Source organism: Hippocampus zosterae, chromosome 6, assembly GCF_025434085.1.
Source record: "Hippocampus zosterae strain Florida chromosome 6, ASM2543408v3, whole genome shotgun sequence".
NCBI classification, from domain to species: domain Eukaryota; kingdom Metazoa; phylum Chordata; class Actinopteri; order Syngnathiformes; family Syngnathidae; genus Hippocampus; species Hippocampus zosterae.
Genome location: NC_067456.1, coordinates 14,894,219 through 14,921,936, shown reverse-complemented (window position 1 = coordinate 14,921,936; position 27,718 = coordinate 14,894,219). Strand labels below are relative to the sequence as shown.

General features: G+C 43.2%; 3 protein-coding genes across 7 annotated transcripts; 1 reads left to right on the top strand and 2 right to left on the bottom strand.

Annotated features, from left to right (window-relative positions):
* The first annotated feature begins 4,015 nt into the window (after window positions 1-4,015).
* Window positions 4,016-12,489, top strand: ccdc92 (coiled-coil domain containing 92). Of its 3 annotated transcripts, none has more exons than XM_052068043.1 (4): window positions 4,016-4,375; window positions 7,577-7,714; window positions 8,064-8,105; window positions 9,943-12,489. In XM_052068043.1, exons 2-4 carry the CDS (start codon window positions 7,579-7,581, stop codon window positions 10,770-10,772), a joined length of 1,008 nt encoding a protein of 335 aa, XP_051924003.1. In that variant the 5' UTR covers window positions 4,016-4,375; window positions 7,577-7,578; the 3' UTR covers window positions 10,773-12,489. The 3 variants fall into 3 exon arrangements, with proteins under 3 accessions (XP_051924003.1, XP_051924005.1, XP_051924004.1); XM_052068045.1 differs by having other exon boundaries at window positions 4,018-4,375; window positions 9,964-12,489; XM_052068044.1 differs by lacking the exon at window positions 4,016-4,375 and adding an exon at window positions 4,408-5,140.
* On the bottom strand, window positions 10,488-18,997 carry chmp7 (charged multivesicular body protein 7). Of its 2 annotated transcripts, none has more exons than XM_052068034.1 (10): window positions 18,465-18,997; window positions 17,269-17,440; window positions 16,514-16,699; window positions 16,284-16,417; window positions 16,010-16,058; window positions 15,794-15,913; window positions 15,607-15,705; window positions 15,469-15,526; window positions 14,226-14,424; window positions 10,488-10,505 (listed from the first exon to the last, which is right to left on the bottom strand). In XM_052068034.1, exons 1-9 carry the CDS (start codon window positions 18,725-18,727, stop codon window positions 14,234-14,236), a joined length of 1,272 nt encoding a protein of 423 aa, XP_051923994.1. In that variant the 5' UTR covers window positions 18,728-18,997; the 3' UTR covers window positions 10,488-10,505; window positions 14,226-14,233. The 2 variants fall into 2 exon arrangements, with proteins under 2 accessions (XP_051923994.1, XP_051923992.1); XM_052068032.1 differs by lacking the exon at window positions 10,488-10,505 and adding an exon at window positions 13,930-14,142 and having other exon boundaries at window positions 18,465-18,996.
* A 780-nt stretch (window positions 18,998-19,777) lies between these two features.
* lgi3 (leucine-rich repeat LGI family, member 3) lies at window positions 19,778-27,718 on the bottom strand. Of its 2 annotated transcripts, none has more exons than XM_052068014.1 (10): window positions 27,606-27,718; window positions 25,288-25,693; window positions 24,553-24,624; window positions 23,653-23,724; window positions 23,082-23,153; window positions 22,570-22,641; window positions 22,265-22,434; window positions 22,012-22,176; window positions 21,830-21,920; window positions 19,778-21,147 (listed from the first exon to the last, which is right to left on the bottom strand). In XM_052068014.1, exons 2-10 carry the CDS (start codon window positions 25,683-25,685, stop codon window positions 20,418-20,420), a joined length of 1,842 nt encoding a protein of 613 aa, XP_051923974.1. In that variant the 5' UTR covers window positions 25,686-25,693; window positions 27,606-27,718; the 3' UTR covers window positions 19,778-20,417. The 2 variants fall into 2 exon arrangements, with proteins under 2 accessions (XP_051923974.1, XP_051923975.1); XM_052068015.1 differs by lacking the exon at window positions 27,606-27,718 and having other exon boundaries at window positions 20,689-20,963; window positions 21,053-21,147; window positions 25,288-25,876.

Genomic DNA, 27,718 nt, shown 5'->3' with positions numbered 1-27,718 from the left:
GTATTTAATTCGGGCATGTGTGTGCTTGTGTAAGCTGAATGGTGAATTCTCAGAGGGGAATACTGCATACCGGTTTAGGAGAAGAACGATAGACCAGTCCCGAAGCCTCTTCATCAAGTATCCTGTGTAAGAAAAAAATAAGAGCTCTGCTATTTCAACAACATTAGAACATTCTTCAGTGGCATTAGAAAATATTTAGAGAAACCTAAGACACAGTGCTGGGAGAGCTATCGGGCACGAGCTGCCAGGAGAAGATGTGGCTTGGAGGAATGTGCACAAGCCCCATTGCTCCTTTTGCTGCGTTCCAACTGCGCATTTCTTGATGTGTCTGGGTTTGCAATTTTCAAATGGCATTCACAAACTGGACGAGCAGAATCAAACGTTCACCACAACGTACACTTCTGGTATTGTGAAATGAAATGATCCCAAATGTCATGCCAAAACACATTCGATATGGCAACGAAAACAACGAGAGAAAATCTGCTGTAGTTTAGGACAAAAAAGCATAATTATAAATTTATCCTTATAGGATTATTGTTGATATAATACAATAAAGTATAATTTCCACTCTCAATTCTCTGCACACTGCGCAGAGAATCGAAACACACACATGTGGGCATGCAATGAGAGATGACAGTGAGAAACGGGACACAGCAGTGCAAGGGCACCTCAGCAGTAGTCAGAAAGCAGCTCTCCAACTAGTTCACCTTTTTTTGGTCCACAGCAGGACATGAACTGTGTAGCTCCCATTTCAAAGCGCGAGTCTTCACAAATGAGCCGCTGCTGGGGGGGTCCTGGGACTCGGGTCATCATCAATTCATGAGGATGAATTTATCTTTGGAGAAGGGCCTTTTTCTGTTCCTGCATGACTGTGCCGCAGTGTACAGAGAAAGTCTGGAAAAAACTTGCTTGATGTGGAAGAACTTGAAAGCCTTGACCTCAATCCCATCAAAGTGTTTTTGTGCTGAACTTGAATAAAGATTGTGGTCCAGACCCTCTTGTGCAACATTAGTGACCATCCATATTTGGCCATATTCTGTTATGGTGACCCAATACTTTTGTCCATGCAGCATCGTTGGACCACACAATTATTTCTGGACAACTCCCAGTTAGCCCTTGCTCGCTCTTTTGTGGGCAGATGATGGTTTGTGGCTGTTGTTTCTGGCCCTTTTCATTGCACCCCGTCAGGCCACCAGCTGCCCTCTCAGCAGGTGAGGCGGGGTCAACAAGCAGACAGCAAGCGTGTTTACACAACCTCCAAGTACAACTTTTTCATCTGTCAAGTTTGCGTGAATTAGTCAGTGCGAGTCGACCTTGACAGCTCTTATTTTTTTTCATTGCACACCACGGTCACATGCTGGATGGTGCACACAGAATATCGTACCTTATGTGGAGTCAAACTTGATGTCCCGTGCAGTTAGCCACGCGCTACGTGGTAGGTCTTGTTTTGTGACAGCTGCACCAATTTGATGCAGTATTGTAATCCAAGTTCAATTTCACATTGCATTCGTCAGAGCACTGCACAAGGCACGTGTGCGCAGTGTAGAGTATTAAAAGTATGTTGGAAATATGTGAGAATGCTGCTTTACAACTTGTTTTTCATGAATGGAAGCATGAAGTCATTCTGGCAAGGTGTCACTCATGGTAATACGCTGGAGTGAGTGGCAGTGAAAGGCTCTTTTCTTTGCGCACCCGGGGGGACTTGTCGTAGAATTTCAAGGCAAAGCTGTGCCCTTGCCTCAATGAAAATACAGCATGGAAAGAATTTCCTGAAAAGAAATTTACCGGTAATCCCATTTGCCACCAAACAGCAGAATATGCACTGCAGGAATCATCAGGAGACAGTCGCATCTCACGCTTGAGGTACGTACTTCTGTGATATCCAAAATAGCTAAAGTAGTTGGTTGTACGTTGTATGTTAAAAGTGCATTTGTTTCTTAGACAATGCAGATCCTTCGTCTTTGGTGTTAACTGGCAGTCAAGGATGTCAGCGGCCTCACTGAGGATGGCAGAGGAAGATGAGGTGAGTAATCCATGGCTTTCCTGTGTGGGTGACTCTCATGGAGCACAGCTGGTGTTGAGTTTCCATTCAAGCAGCTGGGCCGGGGTGTTGTTTCGTGGTCATCTTCAGCCTTCTTTTGAAAGAGGATAGTCAAGTATGGATCCCTCCGTGAGGCCCTAAGGACTCGACCACCTCAGTCCCCACGTCCCTGTTGTGCACACAGCACCAGTGATTTTGGGCTCGTACACAAGATGGTACCACGGTAGTTGAAGAAAGACAAGGCAGTGAAAATTTCAAAAAATGTTCTCAGCTCAAACAGGCTGTGGAGTACGAAGCTGTGGAGTAGCTGTCCTGTTGGTAGAAGACCTTCACGCTGACCCCTGCAAGATGAAACTGAACCATGACGATGCGTTGATGGGAATTTCCCCAATTTGCAAAAACTTCAGGGTTACGGTTTTTCCTTGTATTTTGTCTGGACACGCACGGTAGAAAATAATTCTGCACTTGGTTTTGTTTGGCAGACCTCTTCTGTTTTATTTGGAGCCATGAACTGAAGGATGAGTAGACCAGCCCCGACAACACTGGAAATCTCAGAGGCACTAAAAACCCGACGTGAGACGTATAAACGGCAGCCTTTGTTTATTTGCAGCATTTGATCCTGTGGGCTCGAGTCCTACCACTGACGGTTCTCGAGGGGGAGGCAATGGGAGGCCAACATCCTCCTAACTGTGACTGGTTACCCCCGTGGCTCCCTGTAGAAAGCCCCATGATTGCAATTTAGGTGAACAAATTGGCTGCAAACTGTACACTTGACCGACATGACAATGTTCTAAATATAAACAGTACAGTATATACGTTCTATTTAGTAATCAAAGACGAAGCCAAATACTGTGCCTTTGGAAGTAAGCTGCTTGAGTTGAGTGAGGTAGATACAGTATGCTTTCTTGATGAACATCGCATGAAGCAATAAACAATACTTTCTTGTCTTTTACAAGTCATCTTTTGTTTTCATTCCCATTACAGGTAAGAAATATATATAATTAGTAGTACTATACACAGCTGTGCAGTTCTTCAGTCTCACACAAATTACAATAATATTTTCACACACATTTTTTATGCATGCTACATTGTTCATCGACTCTAATGTCCAAAGGTGTGAATATGATTGTGACTAGTTGTCATTCTATATGTTATTATATGTGACCTTCAATTGGCCGGTGATCAATCATATCATTTTTCCAACCCTGCCATGAAGAGAAAGTTTGACGACGACGAGCATATAATTTCTCAAACAGGAGCATGTCTTCATGCACAGAGGGAAGTTGGAGCGCTCAAGAAATCTGATGTCATTTCTCAACTACAGTCGTCTTGCTGAGGAGTTTGCAAAGTAGCCTGGCAAGGAGATGAGAGAGAGTCCGGGTCACCTATCGTGGATGTTCGAAAGAACTGATAAAGTTCTGAGATGTTATTAATAAAAATTGGATTAGTTTTGCTTTTGTGAATAATTTAATCCTTATTTTGGAGAAATCGGAGGAATCTCTAGTGGTTACCGTAATAAATTGAGTTTGAGACCACTGTTTTAGAGACTTTAATGAACCGAACATACATGTTTCTGGAATGTAGCAGGAAGCCGGGTTACCACCATGCAAATTCCGCACCGGACGGCTGGAGACCAGATTGCTCTCATTTGTTATACAGTACTGTAAACTGTACACTATTTAATGAGACATTGACCATTTTATATCATTTCAAAGAGTGTTTTAAAATGTACAGTTTCATTATATATGCTGCGCTATATATGGACTAGCATATATTTGGCAAATGAAGAAACTTAAGCTTGACACTAAAACACGCATTTCGTAATTAAGTAAACGTCAGAGCAACTCCGACCACTGACTTTACTTACAAAATCCAATGTCGCCACTAGATGGCGCGCTATCATCACTTTTGAACATGGGACAGCGTTGTTATGGCAATGACGCTTACCAGTGCAAATCGAAAGCCCTCACAATATCAAGTTAAATAATTGTCACTTTAGGTGACTACACTTATGTGGGCTATCTAATTATATTGTTGTTGTTTTTGGTCAATAAGATCATCTCAAAGTGACCTCAAATACCTTAACCTGAGATGGTCTCTCGCGGTTTCCCATGATGCATCGCTTTATTTAGTGCTGTCGCTTAGGGAGATGATAGGAACCTGATCCAGACTACCAGACGTACGCGACCGCCCTCCGCTCTCGCTCTTCGGCAGCATCAGCGACATGCTCGGCGAGGTGCAACGTACTTAAGCCACTGTGGCTTGTCTTGTTTCACCACGATTTACCCGTCTTTGGTCAAATAGTCCACGGCCGGGGTTCGTTTTAGCCGCAAGGTAAGAAACCACACGACGTCATATGTATGGGAAACGAGACGAGGGGTGTGTTCTATTATCATGTCGTTAGCCAGCCAGCTAAGCTAACATCCTCACAAAGCGTCACACGGGAGCTTCCCATTCGATGGACGCCTTGTTTCATTCAAAGAAGGCGTTAATGCCTTCGTCTTGTGTTGAAATGAATCCTGCACGTGCGAACGTATTATTGTCAGCATTGTTATTGCTCCAAACAGGTTCCCAACTTTGATGTGTTCAATGTGAAAGGCTTTTTTGTTTTGAACGTTTTAGAAATGCCCTTCATCAGTGAAGAAACGATATGTGTCCAAAAAGTCCATGTGGGGCTCGTCGCCACAAATCGTCCTTAATACACAACCACCTTACACCCGTTTCCTTTTCAGTAATGGCTAGTCGTCGTACACGTGATTAGGACATATCTTCTTACCCTTTTGAATGGAGACAATGATTAAGAGCTGCTTCATTTGTAAGCGACGCTGGTGTCCTGATAAACAAACAGGAAGCGATCTGTTGCAAATGTAGGTTAAGCTGTGCCGCTCGGCACGGCCTTTTGTTTACCACTCTCCTGTGACTTGAGTATTTTTTTAATTGTTACCGATAAAGATGCTCGTGTGGTCGCTTTGGACCTTGGCAGGAAGGAGGACGCATGGCGTGGCCCAGCTGCTGTGTGCCGCCAGGCTGCAACGTCACTTTGTGTGGCGTAGGGTGCTGTCCGCAATGCAGGTGCTGAAAGTGGAAGTGCACTGCGAAGTATGCACCATTCATCCCCACATGCCAACGCACTCACGCGCGCACACATGCACACGCATAACTATTTGGCACACTTGCACATAACATATAATGATCAAAAATGAATGAAATATTTTACCTGTCAGTGGGGCGTTAGGAACGAGCTACTATACTGAAGTAGATTTTTCAGATATCTTGATGTTACTTGAATATGTTCTTTTTTTTATGCCGCAAATGTAAAAACATTAATAAACATTTGCTTATGCAGGACCTGTTGTCAGCTTAGATCAGTAGGAGGGAACTCCGGTTCCTCGAGAGCCATATCTTGCCTGATTTAGCTCTCTCCCTACTTCAACACACCTGATTCAAGTGATCAGCTTACCAGCAAGCTCAATCACGTGTATTGGTTGTCGTTTGCAATGAAAATGTACTGCATCGCACAGAGCTTTTCCAAATGTTTCAGCATCACAAGGGTAGAAATGCCTCAGATATTCCAAATCAAATCAAAGTATGTGTCTCGTTTGCTCGTATGGGAGTACCGGTATCTAATGTTGTGTCCTTCCTGAGCACCATCTCTGACTGTGTGGGAGTGCCTTGCTGAGGATGTTAGCTCGTGGCTAATGTTTCATGCTGCTGCAGTTCATTGATTATTAATGATGTATCTGGAACATTCAACAGAAGGAGGTTTACGAACAGAGCAATCCCCACTGCTTTTGCTTGAATGCATGCTTTCGCTATATTATTTTCAGATTGCAATCAGTGAAGGGGTGTTGTAAAGTCGCACTTTGCTCTATATTTTGCGTTTAGTAGCACACAGCGAACCACATCATGCACTTGCAGGCAATCAAGAAGCTTCCTGTACTACACGGTTCTCCATCTCGAGTCACCTTGATGTGATGGCATGATGACTCTTGTAAGTGCCGACTGAGGTCATGCCTTCGCAAAAACACGAGCGGCGATCCGAGCTATTCTAGGAAAGGGCTTGGGATGAGAGCGATGCCTTACTGGAAGGACTCAACATTACTCATCAATAATGGATCATATATTCAGCCTTGATGGCTCACCAATGCAAATGCTTTATTTTTTTGCTGTCTGTGTTTTGAAGGTTCTCCCAACGCTTCCGTCTTTTAAGCCGTACAGTCAAAGGTGTCTGTCAAGGCAAGGGCTCTATATTATTTATAGTCTAGTGACATTGTCGAAGAGTGCAAGGCTGTGTGGGAAGCAACATATCAGATGTGTGCATGTCTTGGAAAAGCTTGTTAGATCATGGTAGAGAGGCCAAGGGTTCAAATCACCTCCCACGTTCCAAAAACGTTCATGTTTAATTAAGGACTCCAACTTGTTAATAGGTGTGAATGTGAGTCCGAATGGCTGTTTGTATGGGCTCTGCGACCATATGGATGGATGGATGATTGCATTGAAATATGACACGCATATACAAATCAAGTTCATGGGTACAAGACTGCCTGATTTTTAACTTCACGGGAGGAGATGTGAAAATCGGCACGCTGTCCGATTTAACAGCGCTGAATCAGCATTACGATATATTGTCTCGACGAGTCCAACATCTGGCTATAAAATTGTCAATGCTTTTATCTTGTGTCACAGTGGGCTCCAGCTGTGACTTTCTTGATGGGACTCTAATGGGAGTTTGTAGCTAAGATCTGAGAGGTGTTGTGAACCGTCCTACTTGTTGGAAGACAGTTGACCTTTCCAGGTTACAAACTCTGAACTGAACTGGTCTGCACATTCATTCATTCATTCATCGTCCGAGCCCCTTGATCCTCACTAGGGTCGCGGTGGGTGCTGGAGCCTATCCCAGCCGTCTTCGGGCAGTAGGCGGTCTGCACAGTGATGTCATAATGTCACCGTGCAACACAAGCTAAGTTTCAAAGTCAACAAGAAGCTGTAGCATTCATTGACTGAAAAAATAGATTTATATGTTATATTTAGAGCAAATATGAGAGTGCACTGAAGTGCAGTAGCTATGGGAAGGGATGAGTTTCATTCACATCATTGAAACTCCTCCAGGCGGCATTATTTTGCCCCGGACATTCAAGCCTCTTTTAAACTGCTCGTTTTGTGAAATCTCTGCATATGAGAGTTGAGAGAGATTCTCCCTTCCCATAAAAAATATAGGTTTCAAATGTTTCAAATTCATCTGTCACTGATGTTCCTAAAACAGTCAAATCAAATGCCTGCCCTAATGGTTTGTCCCTGGTGATGGTTATTGAAGTTGAGCCCAAGCTTCCTTGGGTAATTTCATTTGCTAGGTTGTCTCGTTTTCAATTTTTGCTTCCATTGCTGGTGGATTGTGAGGGATCAGTCAGATATCAACGAAGGCAAAAGGGTGTGAAGTCTTTTTCATGCACTTAAAATGATCCCTGTTGACATAACTTAGTTTTCCACCCCTTTTTTTCTTTGTGCATGTGTGTCTGGGTGTGCAAATGTCATCAGCCATGGCATCGGCCAACGTCACGCTGGAGAATCAACTGCACAGCGCACAGAAAAACCTGCTGTTCCTCCAGCAGGACCACGCCAGCACACTGAAGGGGCTGCATGCGGAGGTCCGACGATTGCAGCAGCAATGCACAGGTGATTTTCCGGCTCTGCTCTGTCACCCAGGCGACACTCGAGGGTGCATGTGGCGCATCTACAGATGGACACAAGGGCAAATACTAGACCCACTGGGACCTCTTTCTTCAAATATGTACCCATCACTCTCTTTGCTTAACACCTTTTGGTTAAAACTGACCCAGAGGTAACCTTTTGCTGACATTCCACAATTTTGTGGGCTTTCTTGAAATTTGTGCGACCTGAGTGGCGATATTCGTTTAAGAACGTGGAAAAAGTCAAGAGAGTGACTTGTGTAATCACGATAGCTGCGGCTGGTTGAAATGTGACCGTGAGCCGTCCGATGATCACCCTCTTGTATTTTTCACAGACCTGACATATGAGCTCACAGTGCGAAGCTCCGATCCTTCAGGTAAGATCCCGTTACCAAGCGTGCGCCTCCATTTCTATATCGGTATTAAACCTAGATCATTACAACGTGGGATTAAAAGACTGCAGGCGGTGAGCTCTAAATCATTGCATTGTGGACTCCTCATTGTTGATTCGAAACGTCTGCTCATTACCAGGTGCCCAACCCCCACGTTGCCATGGGCGTGACATCATGCGACTTGAGCGTTGATACTGGCTAACAGGACAGTTGCTTAACAGCTAGGGAAGCTCGAGGCAGGCCAAGTGCAGCTGTCGTTCTTTTAAGCTATATCATTATTTGTTTCCAGCCTCATGCAGCATGTTGTTGGCTTTCTAATATCGGCCAGCCCGGATTTGTCGCGTATCAAAAGAGGCTCACACATGAGATGTCTCGCCCTCACCCGAGGCGCTATCATGTCAATGTGGGCCATCAGAGATCGGAGTGCAGGAAATGAGATTATGTGTCACAGCACTGCTGCATGGCTTGTTCAGCGTCACGACGCCTGAAAACATAGCACGGCTACTGCATAAAATTTACGAAATGTCATCATTTCACCTCAATATACAATTTTCACATTCTGGAAGGTCTAATTAATCATAATTCTATCTCATTTAATTATTTGAATTTTATGGACTGAAGCGGTACTTGATGCGTGGCAGCATGTTGGGTGTGTAGCAATGTTGAAAAGAAACAGAGGTCAGAGGGCGAAGTTCTTTGTGTCATATGAGACAGGAGCAGGGAGTTCCCGCTCTAATTTTGCTGTGAATTAGCCCGCAGTATGGCTGCCAAGGAAGTGCAACATGCAAGTGATTACGCAGTATAATCCCGTAAAGCATGAGCGTGCGGTTCGGCACGCCATCGTTAGTCCTCCCATCACAGCTGCATACAGGTCGTTGCCACGCCATTGAAACACGCAAATGTACTGGGCTGCAACGAATTAATGGCATTGTCATTCATTTCAATGGGGAAAGTTGATTTGAGATACCTGTGTTTTGAGTTGCTCGTGGAACACATGAAACGTAAAGGCACCGCTGTTATTGTAATTTTTTTAGAAGACAGAAAGATCAGTCGGGAGTTTAAAAGAAATTTTTGTCATTGGCCACATTGTAATTATGGATTCCCTCAGAGGGCTGTTAGAACTGTAACCATATAAATGTTCAAGGACCTCATCATATTATTAGCCGCACAACAAATTGACGGACTAATTATTGAAATTATAGGTCAAAGAAAACAGTCCTTTTCACGAATATTCAATCTATTTTAAAAGGGGGGTGGCAACAAAAGAAATGCTAGCAACATCTCAGTGTACTTACAAGTAAAGACCAATTGTCATGTTGGTCCAGATTTTAGCAAGAAACATGACATGTAATCCTTCCACTCTTATTGCGCTTTTTTTAGCGACAAAAATACTCAGCACTTTAAATATGTCAAAACAATCATTACTGGACTGGTGCTACTGTCAATGTTTGGTGAGCTGGAATGGGCCTAACTTTGCTTCCAGCTGATGTAGAGCGTGGACTAGATTACCCTGGATATCGTTGACGTCAGTCCAGAACCACCGATGTCACATTTTGGTAAACTTTTTTCACAGATCTATTCTATTGGTACGTGCGACTGTTATTTTTTACAGATTACTGACCAATTTAAGAGTTGAACATGGTTTGCTCTCCTTGACAATACAATGTTAATGGTTGAACAAACATGGTGTTTTGGGGGTCCCCTGAAAAGTGACGATTTTGTAGGTACGAGGATTCCGCCCGACGTCAGCGATGTGTACTATAACATCTGACCAAAACAGACCAAAGTGTCACTGTTGTCTTGTTTGCGTCCTTGTCGTAAGTGGTTGTTGTGCCTCATGCAGACAGCGGCGAGGTGCGATGCCGAGAGCTGCAAAAGAGGTGCGAGGAGCTGGAGGCAGAACTGAAGAAGAAGGAGGAGGAGAACACGGAGCTGCTCAGGGACCTGGAGCAGAAGAACGCCATGATCTTTGTGCTGGAAAACACCATCAAGGAGCGGGAGAAGAAGTACCTGGAGGAGCTGAAAATGAAGAGCCACAAGCTGGCCGTTCTGTCCGGAGAGTTGGAGCAGCGAGCCAGCACCATCGCTTACCTCACGTCGCAGCTTCACGCCACCAAGAAGAAACTTCTGGCGGGCAGCTCCTCGGAGGCGAGCCCCAACGTCAGCCCGGTCACCTCGTTCAAGCCCACGCCCCCTCCGGCCAAAGACAGGCAACCCGAAACCCCACGCCGCCGTATGAGGAAGAGCCTCTCTCAGCCGCTTCACCCCGAGCTGACCGAGGTGTACCGGCTCGGCGCGGACGGCAAGCGGGTGGTCCTGCGAGAGGCCGTGGACGCTATGCCCGACCCGACGCCCTTCCTGCAAGCGGGGAGAGAGTCTCCGGATCTGCAGGTGGTACGAGAACGACCAGCCGTCATTCCACCTATTGTCTCGGAACGCCCGCCCGCCACTCCCTCGGGGGCTACGGCCAGCCCCCGTCACAGCCCAGCTCGGGACCGCCAGTACAGGGCTCACGTGGGGGTGGCACACCGCATCCCCCATGGGACCCCTCCCTTGGCCCCTCCCCAGGCAGAGCTGGAGACTCTGGCGGTGGACCAGGTGAAAGAAGAAAAGGTTGTGCGCAAGCGTTCTGGGGCTGACAGGACAGTTTGAAGCCGTGGCACACACACATGAATGCACATACGCACGCACGTGCACTACTCACAAAATGTTACGGATACTCGGCTTACCTTACCTAAAATGAACTACGGTGAACCCTTTCATATTCAGGGCTTGGTCTTCGTCCAAAAACACAACTTATTTGCTGAAACAAACCGATTCATTGTTTTTAGGCTCAGACCAAACTCATATCTAATATCTCAGTACTTTTTTACCTGCCAAGCAACTACGGTATGTTAAAATGAGTGGAGGAACTTCATTTAGTGAGGGCATTTGCGGCCTTGTGGCATCTTTAGTCAATTGCAAACCCTTTTGGGTGGATGTCAGTTTCTCAGAAGTAACGTGGGTTGATTTCACTGTGTGAACTCAATTTGACCTCTAAAATTTCCCACTTCAATGTTTTTTTAATTTATTTTTTATTTTTTGCATAGTGTGATATTCTCTAAAATACACCAAATTCACAACAGCAATTTTTTCCCACCTTGTGATATCCATTTCTTTGCCTTTCAGTGACTCTTCCAGTCGCTCTTGATCTCAGTTGATGATGCAGACATTCAAAGCACAGTGGCCGCTTCGCTGTGAGAACATCCTGTTTGAAGCTTCACAATAAGAAAAGATAAGATCAGGCAATTGCCAATAATGGCAAGACACAGTTGATCAATTGTTCGGCGATGTCCAAATGTGAACAGCTAGATGACTAGGATTGTTTAAATACCCGCTCTGAGCGAAACAGAAAATTTCATGGGCCCAACACCCAATTCTGCTATTCATTTCCTCGTTAGTGAACAGGAAATTGTGCAGAAGAGTACTGAGCCATTCAAAGTTGAGAAGGTGATTGTCTATTTTAGGTTGATCCATCCTGAAATGTTATCGGGAAGCCCACTATGCCAAATTTTTGTGAGTAGTGTATATCTACGATGAGACACACAAGGGGCAGGGAGGGGCCCGAGCACTGTGTAGCCTGCTTTATACGCAAAACACTGTCATGTAAAATGAAAATGACGCACTGGATCAACGGGTGTTTCTTCATGCACATTTGAAAAGGACGACTGTGCCGCAAAGCATGCCAAATATTTCTTTACAACCTTATCGAGTGTTGTATTATACATGCATCATTCCGTTCCGTGTGGTGCAATCAACACATCCTCAGCCAAATATCTGCATCAGTGCCTGCTTGGTGCAAACGCGCACACAATGCGTAGTGTAGTTTCTGCGACCAGTTGTCTCTGGAAGTCACAACAAACTACATAGCGAGATGTCTTCAGCCGCTAAGGACAGTAGCAATGATTCAGCTAATACTCTCTGAATGTCTTGTCACCCCACTTGCAATGTCAGTATACTTCTCTTACTGTAGGCTGCGTAATCAAGGTGAGCTGGTCACTGCACATGTATTTATGCTTCAATTCAACGTGAGCTACAAGTCATGTATTTCTGTGAGGAATCATAAGGACGGAAACATCTCCATTATCTCTGTTATTTGTGATAAAAGGGCATTTGGAAAAGCACTGCTGTTGTTGGACTTTGTGATAGAGGTAATATACTTTATAAAGCCTGTACATTTGTATGGATTTTTTTTTAATTTAGTGTTTATTAGAGACTACAGCAACACCTCAGACAGTAATTATTGTCACTTTATATCCTGCTTTTCATATAAAACGTACACTTGACTAATAATATAAATTCACACAATAAAGCTTTTTTTGGTTGCCTACTTGGTTCCAGATGTCGATATGCTTGTTCCAGCCTCGGAAGTGGTGATGGGATTTTCGGCTCTTTTCGGTGATCCGGTTCATTTGGATCAGCTCAGTGAAAAGAGTCGGCTCATTTTGTCTCTCAAACGGCTCAAACGACACGTGACAAGAGAGAGAGAGAGAGAGAGAGAGAGAGAGAGAGAGAGAGAGAAGGGAAAATGACAGAGCCGGCTCTCGAGGGAGGGTGCCGGCTCTCATCGTTCACTTCAAAGATCTCTTTGTTCCGACTCGTTCGCGACCGACACATCACTACTCCGAAACTTTGATCAAACACGGCTGCAATGGCACGTGTCTTTCACGGATATATTGTAGCGCAGCAGGCACGTACGTGCACGCGCGCGCACACACACAAGACATCAAGCGTTATTGTTTTGAACTTCTAAAGGTGAGTGGTTCTGAAGGAAGTTCTGGAGTTCACAAATATCACGACCAAACCGAGTTAACATGTCTTACTAACTTGCAAGTGTAACTTCAAGCATTTGTGTCTGACTTGGTGAAAGCGCTTCATCATGGCCATTCATGCTTATGCACTAGGACGCTAGAGGTCACGAGTTAAGTGGGATCTCATTATGGCCTGATAACAAAACACTGCAAACTAAATTGTGTGCTAATTAACATGCATTAATTTGCACACATTTTCAATTGCCAAGGCATTGCAGAGATACGGAGTGTAAAGGAAAATATCACCACAGAACGCATACCGTTAAATATATCTTCCCCTGAAATGTTGCGTTTGTTTAGTGAAGGAAGGAGAAATGCATAGAAACAGTATTCGAGTCCACAAAGTGTTACGTATATTCTACATTATAATCTACAGTTATTATAAAGATTACATTTGGATTTTCATTGGAGAAAATCAAAGTGCAAAGTCGAGTCAAAGTCCTCAATTTGGTGCAGTGTAAAGCAGCGACCCCTGGTGGTCACGGTTGTAAACACGTGTAAACTCTGAAAATGACGTAAAGAGAGCAAACGAGTGTAGAGAATACAACCACCACCAACGCTCGACTACATCATCAAATAGATGACCCCCCCCCCAAAAAAAAAACATCAGTATGATTAAAATAGATTTTATTTGCAGAAAATATTGAGTAAAACTCACTTCTTTGTCTTGATGAGTATACTCAAGTGAGATATGTAGTTTGATATGAAACATTTGGCAAACAAGATTAAGACAGGAAAAGAAACACTTAACCTTGAATACAACTATACACTCAAGGACAAACTTTTTTTTTGTCAGTCATTCTAAATTAATCGCATGCTCACTGGTGGCATACCATGGAGGATACAGTATTTCAGAAACACGAATTAAAAAGTTGACGTCACACAAGCTTCACATTCAAATGCGAGAAAAGTGTAATGTTTCCTCTTTTCTTCTTTGGCATGCATCCACAGCAACGGCATTTAGAATTTCGACTGAATAAAGTAAAGTGCTTTTATACCTTTTTACATATACTGTAGTGTTTTTTTTTAAAATAATGTCTTTACTTTGTGACAACTTGAGTATTACTATTGCGCATCGAGCTAACCGCTCCCAGCTTTACATAGTAAAAATTCCAGGTCACTTTGTTTGCTTCTGCAATTCAAAAAGCTCCTTTTCTTGCACTACAGGAGTCCTGAATGTATCAGAAAACACAATGCATCATTTTTAGATTTGTGGTTACAATTCCATTAAAAATGATGGAAAATGACAACCTACCTTAATCTTTAGAGAAGCAGCTGTTTGAGTTGTTCTTCCAGCTGCTTGGCGCTATTATTCAGGTCCGTGTGAGGGACGGCAGGCAGTGAATCCAGCAAGTCGTCACCCGGGATACTCGGCAGGACCAAGCTTGGAACCTCAGGACCCGTGCTGGATTCATCCAACAGCGACCGCAGTTCTTCCTCCAACTCATCATCATCTACAAAAGTAAATAAATAGTAACCTTCAAATAGTAGTCGCCGACATGCTGGCTCATTATGGCTTTTTTTTTCAGTCAGTGTGTGAGTGCATCTGACTCAGCCAAAATAGAGTCCAGCTGTTCTAGTAGGCTTTTTCTGACATTTGGTTTATTTCTAGCAGAAGCCAGAGGTTGTGTGATCAGACTTCTATTCACATGATTCCCTCCGCCTTGACTAAAACCCTGTTGCACATAAATAAATAAATAAATAGATAGATTGAAAGATAGATAGATCACTAAACTGTCCCAAAGGATGATCCCGGGCCAAAACTAATTCTCTGTGGTGTTTGAAAGATTTTCCCTTTTGATTGTTTTTCACAGATATTCTATTCATAGAAATATTTACTGCAATAATGACTTTACTGCTGCATTAGTGTGATAGACTTAAGGTGTGTCCAAATTCAGGTGTGTCGCTGTTTTAGGAATGGAACTTGGTCACAAACGGAGGACCCTGCCTTGTGTGATAAAATCTTTAAAGGGTATGTCAAGTCGGACTGGTGTTTGAGAGGCTTGCATCAGAAGAGTTAAAACGAGGGACGGAACTGTAGATGCCATATTCAGATTCTTCTGTGCAGTACAGACAAGTACCGAATTGTCAGTCAGAACACATTAAGTAAGTGTACCGGCGTAGTGCTCGAGCCACACGTCTACTCTATAAACAAAGGCAAGTGCTGCTGAGCCTCTCGCTTGTAGATGTCATAGGGAACGATGTGGTTTTAGAAGTGTGTCAAACTCAAGCAAACGCGAATATCAGTTTAACACACACAAAAAATATGCGCTGTTTATTTTATCAGAACAAACTATTGATATTGTACTTTCCTGAAGAAAAAAAGAGATCAGTGTTGACATATGTGAATCTGAGAATATTCATTAAGAATTCTGGGACACCCTGCAAATAGGAAAGCTCCCTCATCAATTAGGTTTTGCAGTCGAGTGTATAAAACCACCGCTGGCCGCTCATTAAGAAATGACAGTAGAGTTGATGTTAAGAGGAGAGCAACTTACCTGTCGTGGTCACTGCCCCAGATATGGCTTGGTTCACCTCATCTTGTTTGTCACATAACTAGTTCAAGGACACAGGATTTGTTTCAAAGATCAAACGAAATCAAAAGTATGCAAGAAATAGTTTTCAAAAGAACCTGCCTCCTGGATTTGATCAAGAAGGCTTTCGGCACCTTCCACCGTCACATCCTTGAGAGAGTGTCTCAGGCTGGCCATTCCCGCTTGGTACGCTTGTAGAACCTTCACGAGACCCAATCGCAGCATTGACGGACAATCTCATAGGCATCAAAGTTGATTTTCAGTCGATTTGTATTTTGTGACAGCCTACCATTTTATCAGTCTTTGACTGGGCTATGCGATCCAGGATGCCTCTAATGGACTCCAGCTGTCCGAACAAGTTGTCTGCTCTCTTTTCCACCCTTTTCCGACCTCTCAAACACCTCAGTGCCTGTTGATGGCACAATAAATAGGAACAACGAACGTAACGAATTTAGGTCGTTCCTTGTTGCCTTTAATTACGTTGTGGCGCATCTTCAGGATTTACCTGTGTTTTTTTCCCTTCTCGAAGTAGAAGTCTTGCTTCTTCTCTGCACCTGAACACAAGCAATGTAAAGCAGCTTTAAAATACTTTTTTCCCCAACAATTGCGTGTGTGAATCCTCTGTGGGTGGCTGTGAGCAAGCAGTAAAACAAACAAAGAAATGAGGTGTATCTCTGGGTCCTTCCATGCCAAATCACCAAATTCAACGAAATAGGTTTTGATTTTCGTGAAACTTTATTTATTTATTTATTATTAATGTTATTATTAGTTGGAAGTACTTATCAGCCTCCAGGCCCAGTTTCTCCAGACGCTCCTCCAGCAGTTTCTCACTACGCTGTAACTGGTAGATTCCGATATCAACTTCACTGACAGTGGAGACGCGACTCTGCCCAGGTTGGCAAAATTTAACAATCTGTATTTAACCCAAAACAAAAAAAAACTATAAAATGACAGCTGAGGTGGGGGAAAAAAAGAAGTTATTTGGGGAGTCATGCATTCCGTTCTTTACCTTTTCCCCCTCATGCAAGGAAACCACCACTTGTTTGTCCCTCTGCAGCTGCAGAAGTGCCATGCACAGGGTACTTTCATCGGCACACACAGTGGAGGTGAGTGTACACAGCTCTTGAAATGACATGACAGGGTGACATGCAAATTCACTGCTTTGGTAAATCCTGAGCACTTCGGCCGCTTTCTCCTGGAAAGAACAACAAAGCTTGGAGTTACCGTAAAAAGAGCACACATGGAGAAAATGGCTCCTCTGTTTGTTTGTGGTTGATCAACTGATCAGCTGAAGTAAAGATGCTCAAAAATGTTTTGAATGGCGTATTACTTTTCAGTGAGATAAAAAGAGCCAAAGTTGAACACAAACATTCCAGTGACACTGGCTGACCATAAATATCAATTGTGTAATCACACAAAGGATTTTGATTTTATGCTAAGGGAATTTATATTCTATTTCATATTTTGTATGTGTAATTTGTTAAGCGTGTAAACTTGGTGACGCACTGTCTTGTAAATTAAAGACAGTGTTATTCTAATCATTTTGTCAGTGTATGAAAATATACAGTGGTGGGGTACACAATGAAATCTCATTTAGGGTACTACAGGTTAACGAGGGCCTTCGGTGATGCGAAAACAATTAAAACACCACAATAATTACAAAACACACTCATGGAGTTAATTGTTTAGGGGAACACAGAGCTGGAATCTGACAAGATATGTATAAATATTGCATAGTATCACATATGACAGTGAGCAACGCACCTTCACCAGTTCGATGACGACAAAAGACTCTTTCAAAGGTACTCGGTTTCCTCCCAGCAGTGAGGAGAAGGTCCACTTGAGAGGCTTCACCAGCAGGAGGCCAACACCCCATGACAGCCAGCCGCAATCAACATTGGCAGCAAACTCAGACTCCCTCTGAAGCTTCCCACATCTGGATGAGGTGAAAGGGAAATACAGCAGAACCTGGATTTAACTGACCCAGAACCAACAGAATGAAAATAGTGTCCAGTCCACTCAAAACACTCCTTTATACAGTAGCTGTGAAAAATCTGTTCGCTGCAGGATTGGGTGTTGTTGTTTCCTGGCACTGTGGCACAATCAACAGATAGAAACTGCAACATGTATTTCCGGGTTGAGCTGCTGTATCCAAACTAGACCAGACCAGACTAACACATGTGCCGACCTGGCGGGCTTGCTGGTGGGAATATTTTCCCAGCAAAGGAAATGCATGGACATACAGTACATGGTAGCCATGTTGGCAGGGGTGATAGTCCCAGACGAGGCAATGGAAAGGATGCATATTAGCTCAGCATCACCGCCAGGCATGCAGCTCAAAAGGAATGTCACATCTGCATATTCATATTTATGGTTGTTGTTTACTGGAACGCTCTCCCATCATGTAGTACAAGTACATGTCTCTTGTACATGCTTTTACAGAGTATACCGTTGTTGTCTTTTGGTCAAGTCTATCAAGTGATTTATGGCATCGGAGCATAAAAGCAAAGGCACCAGCAAGGTAAATTTGGACAAACCTGAGCACTTTTCAAATGGTTTCAAGCGTTTTTAAATTTTCATCTACAATAATTTTGCACTGTACCGGCATTCCTTAGGCCACAAAACAGTACCAAAATATAACTTTGTATAACATTAAATGTTATTAGGTGGACTCGAGCACACAGTTTCCATGTAAACAAACACTAGTTTCACTGTCGCGGGTGTCGCGCACCTATTTCATGCAAAGGCTCATGGGCCGTAGGAATAAAGTGGATCGATTAGAATGTTAGTACAAATTAATTAATCTAAATTTACATGCATGTATGTATATTTGGTGGGAGGAATCTGGAGTATGCGGAGTAAAGTCACATTAGCATGAGGAGAACGTGCAAGATGATGATGAGAACGTGCAAACATTCACAAATAGATTATTGACACACTTCAGTACATTTTTTATTTACCTAGACATGGATTGGATGACAGTCGTCAAGCCCAGAGGTGATTTTTCTTTCCTCCTGAAGGTTTTGTTCAGGTCCTGCAGATTGACACATACGGAACGGCGGTCCCTGCAGCTTTGTACGACCAGAGTCGTCCAGAAGTCCATTTTACTGTCCCAGTCCATTGTGTTCACGTCGCGGTTCTCTTTGAAGTCAGAGAACAAAAAGTTCATTCGTTCGTCGTCGTCCCATTCGGAAGGCAACGTGGTTTCGACAGCGCTTGACATGTTTGTTCCAATTTAGTTAGGCAGTCAGTGAGCGCTAGCGCATTTGATGACAGCGGGAAGTTGGTGCGGCACTTCCGGTGACAGCTGGAGATTCCGGAAGTCGACGCCGTAGCCGCAAATCTTATTTATTTGCAACCTCCTCGTTCCTTCACCCTGTTAGATCTGAGTGCTTCCCAGCAAGAAACCTCATCGAAGAGACCAGGAGATCAACAAAGCAGTGAGGAGGGACAAACTTCGTCACTTGATGGAGACGGCAACTGCGCAGACGTCACACAAATTTCAGCGCGTCACAAAACCGTTTTTATCATGAGTCCAACTCAAGAATATGTCCAAATTATCCCCAATCAGAACCATAACCAGGTTTCCTATTGCGATCGTTACAGTAGTTACCAAATAGTTTTTACCGTTTTAGCATCTAAGATGGGTGGAGCCTGATGTCAGAGTTTGATTTTGAGGATTGACATGGAAACCGGGTCGAGGCTTGTTCAAAGTTGCTTGCACCTTCATTTGTGTTTGTAGTAGAAGGAGTTTTGGTTGTAATTCTATAATCACATTTTATTTGACGGTGCGTCGACTGTACATGTATCGAATCACAAATACGCAATTTTGGATTTTGACCTACTAAATGCCTGAGTGTCAAATACCCATTCTTTGTCTGGTCATCAGCATAGATATACACTAAGTCAAAGCAAGACACTTTTTTCTCAGGGGCTACCGAGCATTTATTCATAATCCGCTGTCAATAAATGTACATTGTAACACTGGCTGACATCAGACATACATTAGCGCTTAGCATGATCATGTGTTATCAATGGACAATTGGAATGGTCATGGTCTGTCTCTTGTATGGCGCGTTTCTACCTTTGTTTTAAGCCACTTGAAATGTTAAAATGTTTGTTGTTACTGGATAAAAATGAAGACAGACATAGGGATATCTGATACCATACAAATATATTCCAAAATGTAAAGTACTGCACAGCTCTTATAGGTCACACTTAAATACACACACAAAAAAGAAAATATCTCCAAAACTTCACCTGCAAGAAAAAAAAGTTTCTTGAATCAGTGTCAGAAACACTTGAGGGACACATTAAGCCACCTCTGTTTAAAATATGTAATTTCAGCTTTTTTAAATTTTACACGCTTAAATAAAAGTACCAGGTATCAAACAAAAGAGCATTATCCGGTGACTGATTCAATAAATGAACATGCATTTCAACAATAGCAATATGTACAGAAAGAATAACTTGGCATTTCAATCAGCATGGCACTGAGGCTCTATTTTAACATGAATTTAAGATTTCCAAAGATAATTCATAAAATAGATTTACTTTTTTTTGTTAGTCATTAAAAACATTGTGTGAAATCACAAAACCTCCATACAGGTGTGGAAAATTTCAGATATGTCAGTACAGTAGTTCAAAACCTGAAAGTCGTCCAGATTCAGTATACCTTCCCAATTTCTAGGTTTCCATTATCTGTAAGCTCTAATCATCAAAATTATACAAATCCACGATTTTAATATTAGTGTGTATAGTGGAGCTATATACAGTAATACACACATTTATTTTTGAATTTTCAAAATAATTCAGAGTTTTCCACAACTTCAATATTGATATGGACTAAAATATGCATGCACTTTTTCATTTTTTGTTCTTGTTGTTGGCACGTCATATTGTCCGTCACATTTCTACTTGGCACTGAGATCGACCAGCAGGTGCTCGTAGGCCAGTGAATTTCCCTTGAAGCTGGCAGCCAGCATAATGTCCTTGTCGTCGACCGACACCAAGCTGAAGGCCCTCGGGGCTCTCAAATTGAGTTCCTGAAATGGCTGAAACCGCTGAGTGAGATCATCCCACAAGTACACTCTGGAAAAAGAGAAATCGCTCCCAAGGGTGAGATACTGCCGAAGGCCCACCGTGAAGGGATACACAACCATGGAGCCCCGAGAGGGAAGAGTCTGGATCTCGATGAAACGCTGGCCTTCCCAGCGGAGTATCTTTGAGTCACCAATGAAGCGTGTGAGGCAAAGGTAAAGCGCCTTCCGAACCCAGAAGTGTTTGACCATCTGCACATCGGCTTGCTCCGTGATTTGGGAGAGGAAATCAAACTGCTTCTGCCCTCGGTTCCACTGGTAAATCACCGGTGGTTGAGTGGCGCTGGAGAGGATGAGGTGAGGCTTTCCTCCGACATCGAGGAACTCTACATGGGTGTCGCGGTGCCAAGGGTGGAGCGACTGGTGGGAGTAAAAGCCATTGCTGTTCCATCGATAAATGCTGGTTGAACCGGCCTTCGAACTGTCTACTACTACAAAATAGCATTCGCCATCCAGTTGGAACGTCTCCACAAAGTTGGGCTTCCTCACTCGAGTAGTATCAATGTCTTGTATCTTCACAAAGCGAAGAGGGTCTTCTTCCCACCTGCAGTTTTAAGAAAACCCTCATGGTGTCACAGTTCATACATTTTTGATGGAAACGCATCTGCATCAGGCAATAATCTCTGTAGTGTTTTCATGTCAATCTAGCGGTTAATTAGATGACAGAGGTGCCACTAAGACTGCCGGAAAAAAAAAATCATTCCATTTCAAACTAAGGCTGTAAGATGTAACACAAATATGAAGCGCTATGAATACATCCCGGATGCACTGTACTGTATATCAATAGCTCCTGAACAATTTTACTTCGGCACACACCAGGGAATCCGCTGTTCTTTGTAGTGACTGCAAGTTCATTCAAGGTTCATTTTCCCTCTGTTCTGCAAAGTGGAGGTGCAACGGTACTTGCTACTACTTTGCCATCATTGCTTCACTTAAAACTACAGATCTGGATAGAGCGGCCTTTCTGTCTTGATCCTCAAAGACATGCGGCTAAGAAGTGCTCGGTGATGTGTGCCATGCCTCTGTTATTACTTATTCCAGTAACCATTGGCATACGTCACTGTCACGCATCTTTGACCCCGAGTCCACCTGATTTTCAAAACAAATCTTCCTTCGAACTCTTATGGTCAACCCGAATATGATTATTATTTTGTTTATTTCAAGGTTTAGATCTTAAAACCAAAATAGAGAGTTTCTACGTGGGAACGGCAGTGTGAATAGCTTACTTGTAGATGTGAGATCCACCAAAAAGTTGAGCCACAACCATATAAAGCGTGTTGTTTATCACCATTGGTTTGCAGTACAGAGCTGACCGAGCTGCCAAGACAAACCGTACAAAAGCAGAACAGGTAAAAGGCGCAGCAAACAAGAAGAATGGAATTCACACAGATTTGATGCCGTAACTTACAGGAAATATTATGAAATGTCCTAAATGTCATTTCAACATGATCCCACACATAAAGAGTGCAGAACCCTGATTCAGGTTCAGAAAAGACAACAAACTGATCCCCGCTGAACTCGTAAGACTCCACAGACACTGACTGGAAAGGAAACGTTTCATAAATGGCAAAATCTAGAAAAAAAGAAAATAGGATAGCAGATCACAAACTACAAACTCGACATGACATTGCTCTTCAAATCGAAGATGAAGAAATTTAAACCTGCACTGATGCAGCTGAAGTCTCTCGGAGCGAGGTCATGGATTCTACGACCCTGTAATTCAAAGGGACTGGCGCAGTAGGCGGGAGGAACGGAAGTGTTGGTCTTGTCTATCCAGTCAACCAGCCATTTGATCTTACAGTCACAGTGGAAGGAGTTTCCTCGCAGGTCTCTGAAACCAACAAATGCAACTTCAAAGCAATGCTCGACTCAGTCATTGACCAAGTCGGTTTAGTAGCTGAATGTGGTCGGTAGTGAATTAAACCAAACACAGACAGCACCAACGCGCTTACAAATCGGCACTTACAAATCCGTGAGGATGTCCAGATGTTTAAATAGATCTATGGGCAGCTGTTGCAGGTTGTTGTTTGAGAGGGATCTGAAAAAAGGTCAGTTGGGGATTTAATCATACAGTACGTGTGTATGCACAGCTCATATTAAATTGAGACTACAGATATCGGACGTGGAGTATGTTGTTGTTAAATTGACTGGTCATCCTCGGTATACAATTGAGTTCCGTGACCCAAAAGTTGGAGCCCACTCTGTTTTGTCACAAACGTACGCTAATGTAATGGGTAAAGCCATTATAACAGTAAGTTTGGATGAAAAACAATTAACCATAAATATTAAACAAATGGAAGAAAAAAACTGAGTATGGCCATGGTAACTGAGTGTGTGTGTCTCCTTTTGCCGCACATCAACATCTTCTTATGACATGCTTCCATTCAAAGTACCAGGACAGAGAACTCCCTGTACTGTACTACAAAAAGAGCAAGTATATAGTGCAGAATGGCATGCCGGGAGTGATGACATACTCACAAATGAGTCAGAGATTTTAGTCCACGGAAGGTATATTTTGAGAGAGTTTGGACGTCATTATTCTCGATGAACCTGTGACCAAAAAAAAAAAGAGAGACATGTTCAGCAGACTACATTATGTGTTATAAATGCAGGGAAAATGAAGAAAGAAAAAAAAAACACATTTACAAATGTGGTCAGAGGCAATGATCATCACACACCAAGCGATCCGCTAAAGTGCTTTCTGAAGGCAAATAAATAAAATGCTACATTTGCATACATGCCGCATACATGATGTACTATCCGTCATTGCAGGATTTATAGGTTCATTTTATTATTGGCTGCTCTTTTTTTTATTGCTCACCCGAATAATAAGTCAAGCTTGTGAATATTAAAGCAAACACGATGAGCATGAAAACAATGGTCAAGGTTTCAAATGTCTCAAATGAAAGTAGGATTACGTGTTTTGTCGAATATTGATAATACAAGTTAAAAACGCTGATCCAATGTGACATGACATTATCTATGTGCATTGACCAAATCACAACAATAAAGACCGTAACTTTTTAAAAGAAATGATAATTTTGCTCACAGGTACTGCAGGTGATATAGACCAGCGAAAGCATCATCCGAAATGGTGGAGAATGTGTTCGAGTTCAAAAGTCTGCAGACACAATGAAAGTTGTGAAGGAGATAACTGTAGTAAAAGAATCAAATACAGCAGTACTAAGTGGTTTGATACACTGGATAAACCTGCAATAATCTACAGTATTGTCATCATACAGTGCTCGCCTAAATTCTTGCACAGAGGCATATTTTCAAGAAATGACATTTTCACCAATATTTTGACAAATTAAATATTAACAAATAACATATTCAACGTGGTTTCCAGCATTTATCTCGCACAGGTTAATGTGCGGCGGCCCGGTGATCGATTGGTTCGCGCGTCGGTCTCACAGTGCGGAGGTGCTGCTCCAGCCTTCCTGTGTGGAGTTTGCATGCTCTTCCCATGCCTGCGTGGGGTTTGTCTGGGTCCTCCGGTTTCGTTTCCGAAAATGGTACATTACATTTACAATACATATAACGTCACGAGTCTATATAAAAAAATGAGAGGTTGCAGCAAACAACTCCAGACTTGCACTCAAAAATAAGAAAGCGTTCATGACTGCATGGGATGGACAATTAGGCCTTTATCAGGGCACAACTGTGGCACTCGGTCATCTGGGATGACACTGAGACAGAAGCACTACTCGTGTTCCTGCTACGTCACCACTGTTTTCAAATGCAATTCATTTCAAGTGGCTGGAGTTGTTTCATTGTCAAAGCACATTAGAAGGTAGAGGAGATGTATGTTCCTATATACATACAGTACCACAAAAACATCAACTGTGTGCAAACCTGGCATTATTGTTTTGGTGTTAATGAGAGAAAGCGTTTGGATCTTTGCAAAAAAAAAAAAAAAAAAAGAACACTGATGTTGTCATACACTTACAGGAACTGGAGTACGGGAAGGTGTGAGAAAGCTCCTTCTGGGATCGTCGTAAATGCTGCATTCACCATCGTCCTGTGCAGAATTCACAAGTGTGATATTCTTTGTTTTAACAACACTTTTTTTTAAACACATTTAGATTTTTTTTCATTGATTGTGTTTTTTTTTACCGTATGTTTTTCATGTTGTGTTTATATGTTCAAAAAATCAAACAATCAGATCAATCCGTCAAAGGAGGTTTCCTTCCCAACTGTTGAACCTTCTTTTCGCAGGACACATCTGTCCCCTTTGTCATTGAGGGTCACAGAGCCTTTCAAAATTGGGACACACAACTTCATTTCAGGTCACCTTGCTCTTGAAATCCTCGTCCATTGGGGTCGAGGTGACGTGAGCGGAAGCTCTCAACAAACACAACCCCCTTCCCCTTAAATCTCATTTCATTATGTTGAGTGATCCTTCGAGGACTTGCAGATCCGGTTAATCTATTCCGAAGTGCAACAAGATATTGTTGCCATATTCAAGTTTAGCATATGGGAAGAATGTTAGAAATGCCGCACACGTGCACACATCGCAATTGTTTCATAAAAGAGCGTGCCTTCTGTTTTCTCACCTGTTCAAAACATACGGTGCATGCATTTTACTCCTCAGGACATAAAGTAGGGTGACATCATTGATGTGTGCTGTACACAGCTAAGACTTCATACAAGTAAGTGCAGGATGACAGTAGTTTCAACTCACAGAGAAATGATCCCAGGTGGGAAGCTCTTTGGTATTGCCTTCGTATCCACACAAAAGGCACTATCTTTGGTGCACGAACAGGTCGCAGGACAGCGGGGTATCTTGATGGCTTTTTTTGTGTTTGTGTCTCCGGGCAGGCAGAAAGACAGACACAGAAACAGCAAGTAGATCACACTGAGGCATCTTGGTCCAAGCTCCATCATACTTGAGCAGGAGGAGAAGGTGAAGCTGTGCGAGCAGAGAGCAGGTGCCGTGCTGGGGGGACAATGAGCACACTGTCTAACAGCCCAGCACTGACGCCGAGTGCCGAGTTGAGAGAGAGGGGGTGGGTTAGGGAGGGGGAATGAGAGGGGGGTTCCTGTGTCTTCTGGGTGCTTGGCAGTTTCCCTTGGATTCATGTCCTATGCTGTGAGCAAAAATGAGAAGCAAGAATGATGAGAAATGATGCGTTCTTGTACTGGGACCCGAAGGCAGTACTACCGAATTATTTACTATCCACTCAAAGAGTCCACAAAAGGTAGACAAAAATTGTGGTTTTTCTATGTTATAAGAGGCGGCATGTGTCCTGGACTAGTTGTCAGCCAATCGCAGGGCACACATTGCACGTATAGACAGACAAGCGTTCATATGCACATTCATATCTAACGACAATTTAGAGCCTTCAATTAACCAAACTTTTTTCTTTTTTTCTTTTTTTTTTTATGCCGCAGCACAAGGATACAACTTACCGGTACTCCAACACATGGAGAACATGCAAATTCCACATTGCAAGGCCGGCGCCTGTATTTGAACCCACGACCTCTGAACTGTGAGGCGGTTGTGCGAACCATTCTGCTAACGTGCTCCCTGGTTCGACCTACTTCCATCAAAAATGATCATTTTAAGCTTGCACAAAAAAGTTTTATTGTTGCATATTTCCAGATACAGTGGGTATAAACAAAAACAAATACAGCCCTGCTGAAAGGTTTGGGTGACCTCTAATCTGTACATAAATTGACAAAGATAATACTTTCGAGAGGGGAAGTAACAATTTCAAAAATGAGATACTGGGGTTGCATAATTGTGCACACCCTCTAAAATGTGGAGATATTTACACACCTAGCAGCATTTAAGAACCTCTGGTTAACAATTTAAAAAAAGGTATATTGTTCTGGTAGGGTTTTCATGATATTTGGAGGACTCCGAAGTGGGCTGTGCTCTCTGTAGGGTTTGAAGGCACAGAGATGGTAAAAATATGGATGGGTGCATTGTCAGGTTATGTCTCTCTTAAATGCCAGCTGAACCCACTGGGCCTTTCATTTTATGGAGTGGTGTGCCCCTGTTGTCTGAAAATACATTTTGCAGAGAGGAAAATTAATTCTCGCACATTGTTAGGCCAAGGAAAGCAGTCACATCACTTGCCGTTAGATGCATGTGTACAGTACATTGGCAGAATGTGATGAGACCACATGCAAATGAGGAACGGGTTCTCTTATTTTGATTTTAATTCTTCTAATGTTTGTCTGAGTTAAAGAGATTCACACATATTTCCAAAATCTAGAAAGTTTGGCACGAAAAGGCTCCACACGAAAGGCTCAGCAACTAATTTGGGGGGTTTGCCCACGAATGTGGTTCAGACACTGACTGTGCCTTCCGTCTAGACAAGCTAGAACTAGTTTGAATTGAAGTGTGCACGTTTCATCCATCTATCCATTTTCTAATCCACTTACCCTGACAAGGGTCGCGGGTGTGCTGGAGCCTATCACAGCTGTCTTCGGGGAGTACGCGGGGCACACCCTGAACCGGTTGCCAGACAATCGCAGGGCACACAGAGACAAAACAACCATTCGCGCTCACACTCACACCTAGGGACAATTTAGAGTGTTTCATCAACCTGCCAAGCATGTTTTGGGGATGTGGGAGGAAACCGGAGTACAGCAGCCAGAGAAAACTCACGCGGGCACGAGGAGAACATGCAAACTCCACATAGAAAGGCCGAACCCTGCACCTCGTGAGGTTGACGTGATAACTCGTCCACCACCGTGTCGCCCAGACACGTTTCCAGTCCAGAAGTGTGTGAATCTGAGCACGAATTGTTTGTATCATTCATGTGATTGACAGGTAATGAGTCCAGGGGTACCCTGCCTCTCACCCAAAGTCTAGACTTCATCTCCTAAAGGTGCTGAAGAGCTTTAGCAGTCGTATATACATGTGATTATTCTGATGCAGTTTTGAAATAAAAGAAACAAACACAAGAGGGCGCTGGTGGCCATTGAATTGTCCATTGAACCAGCAGGAGACTTTTAAAGGGCTCATGGCCCGTGCCAGGCATCACCAACCTCCCCTTACAAGGACTCTGTTGTCACAATTCACAAGCAAGGAGTCCTCACAAGATCAGCCCCAACAGCTAAAAACTAAACTCTCTGTCCTGTGTCTCTGAAGCACAAGCACA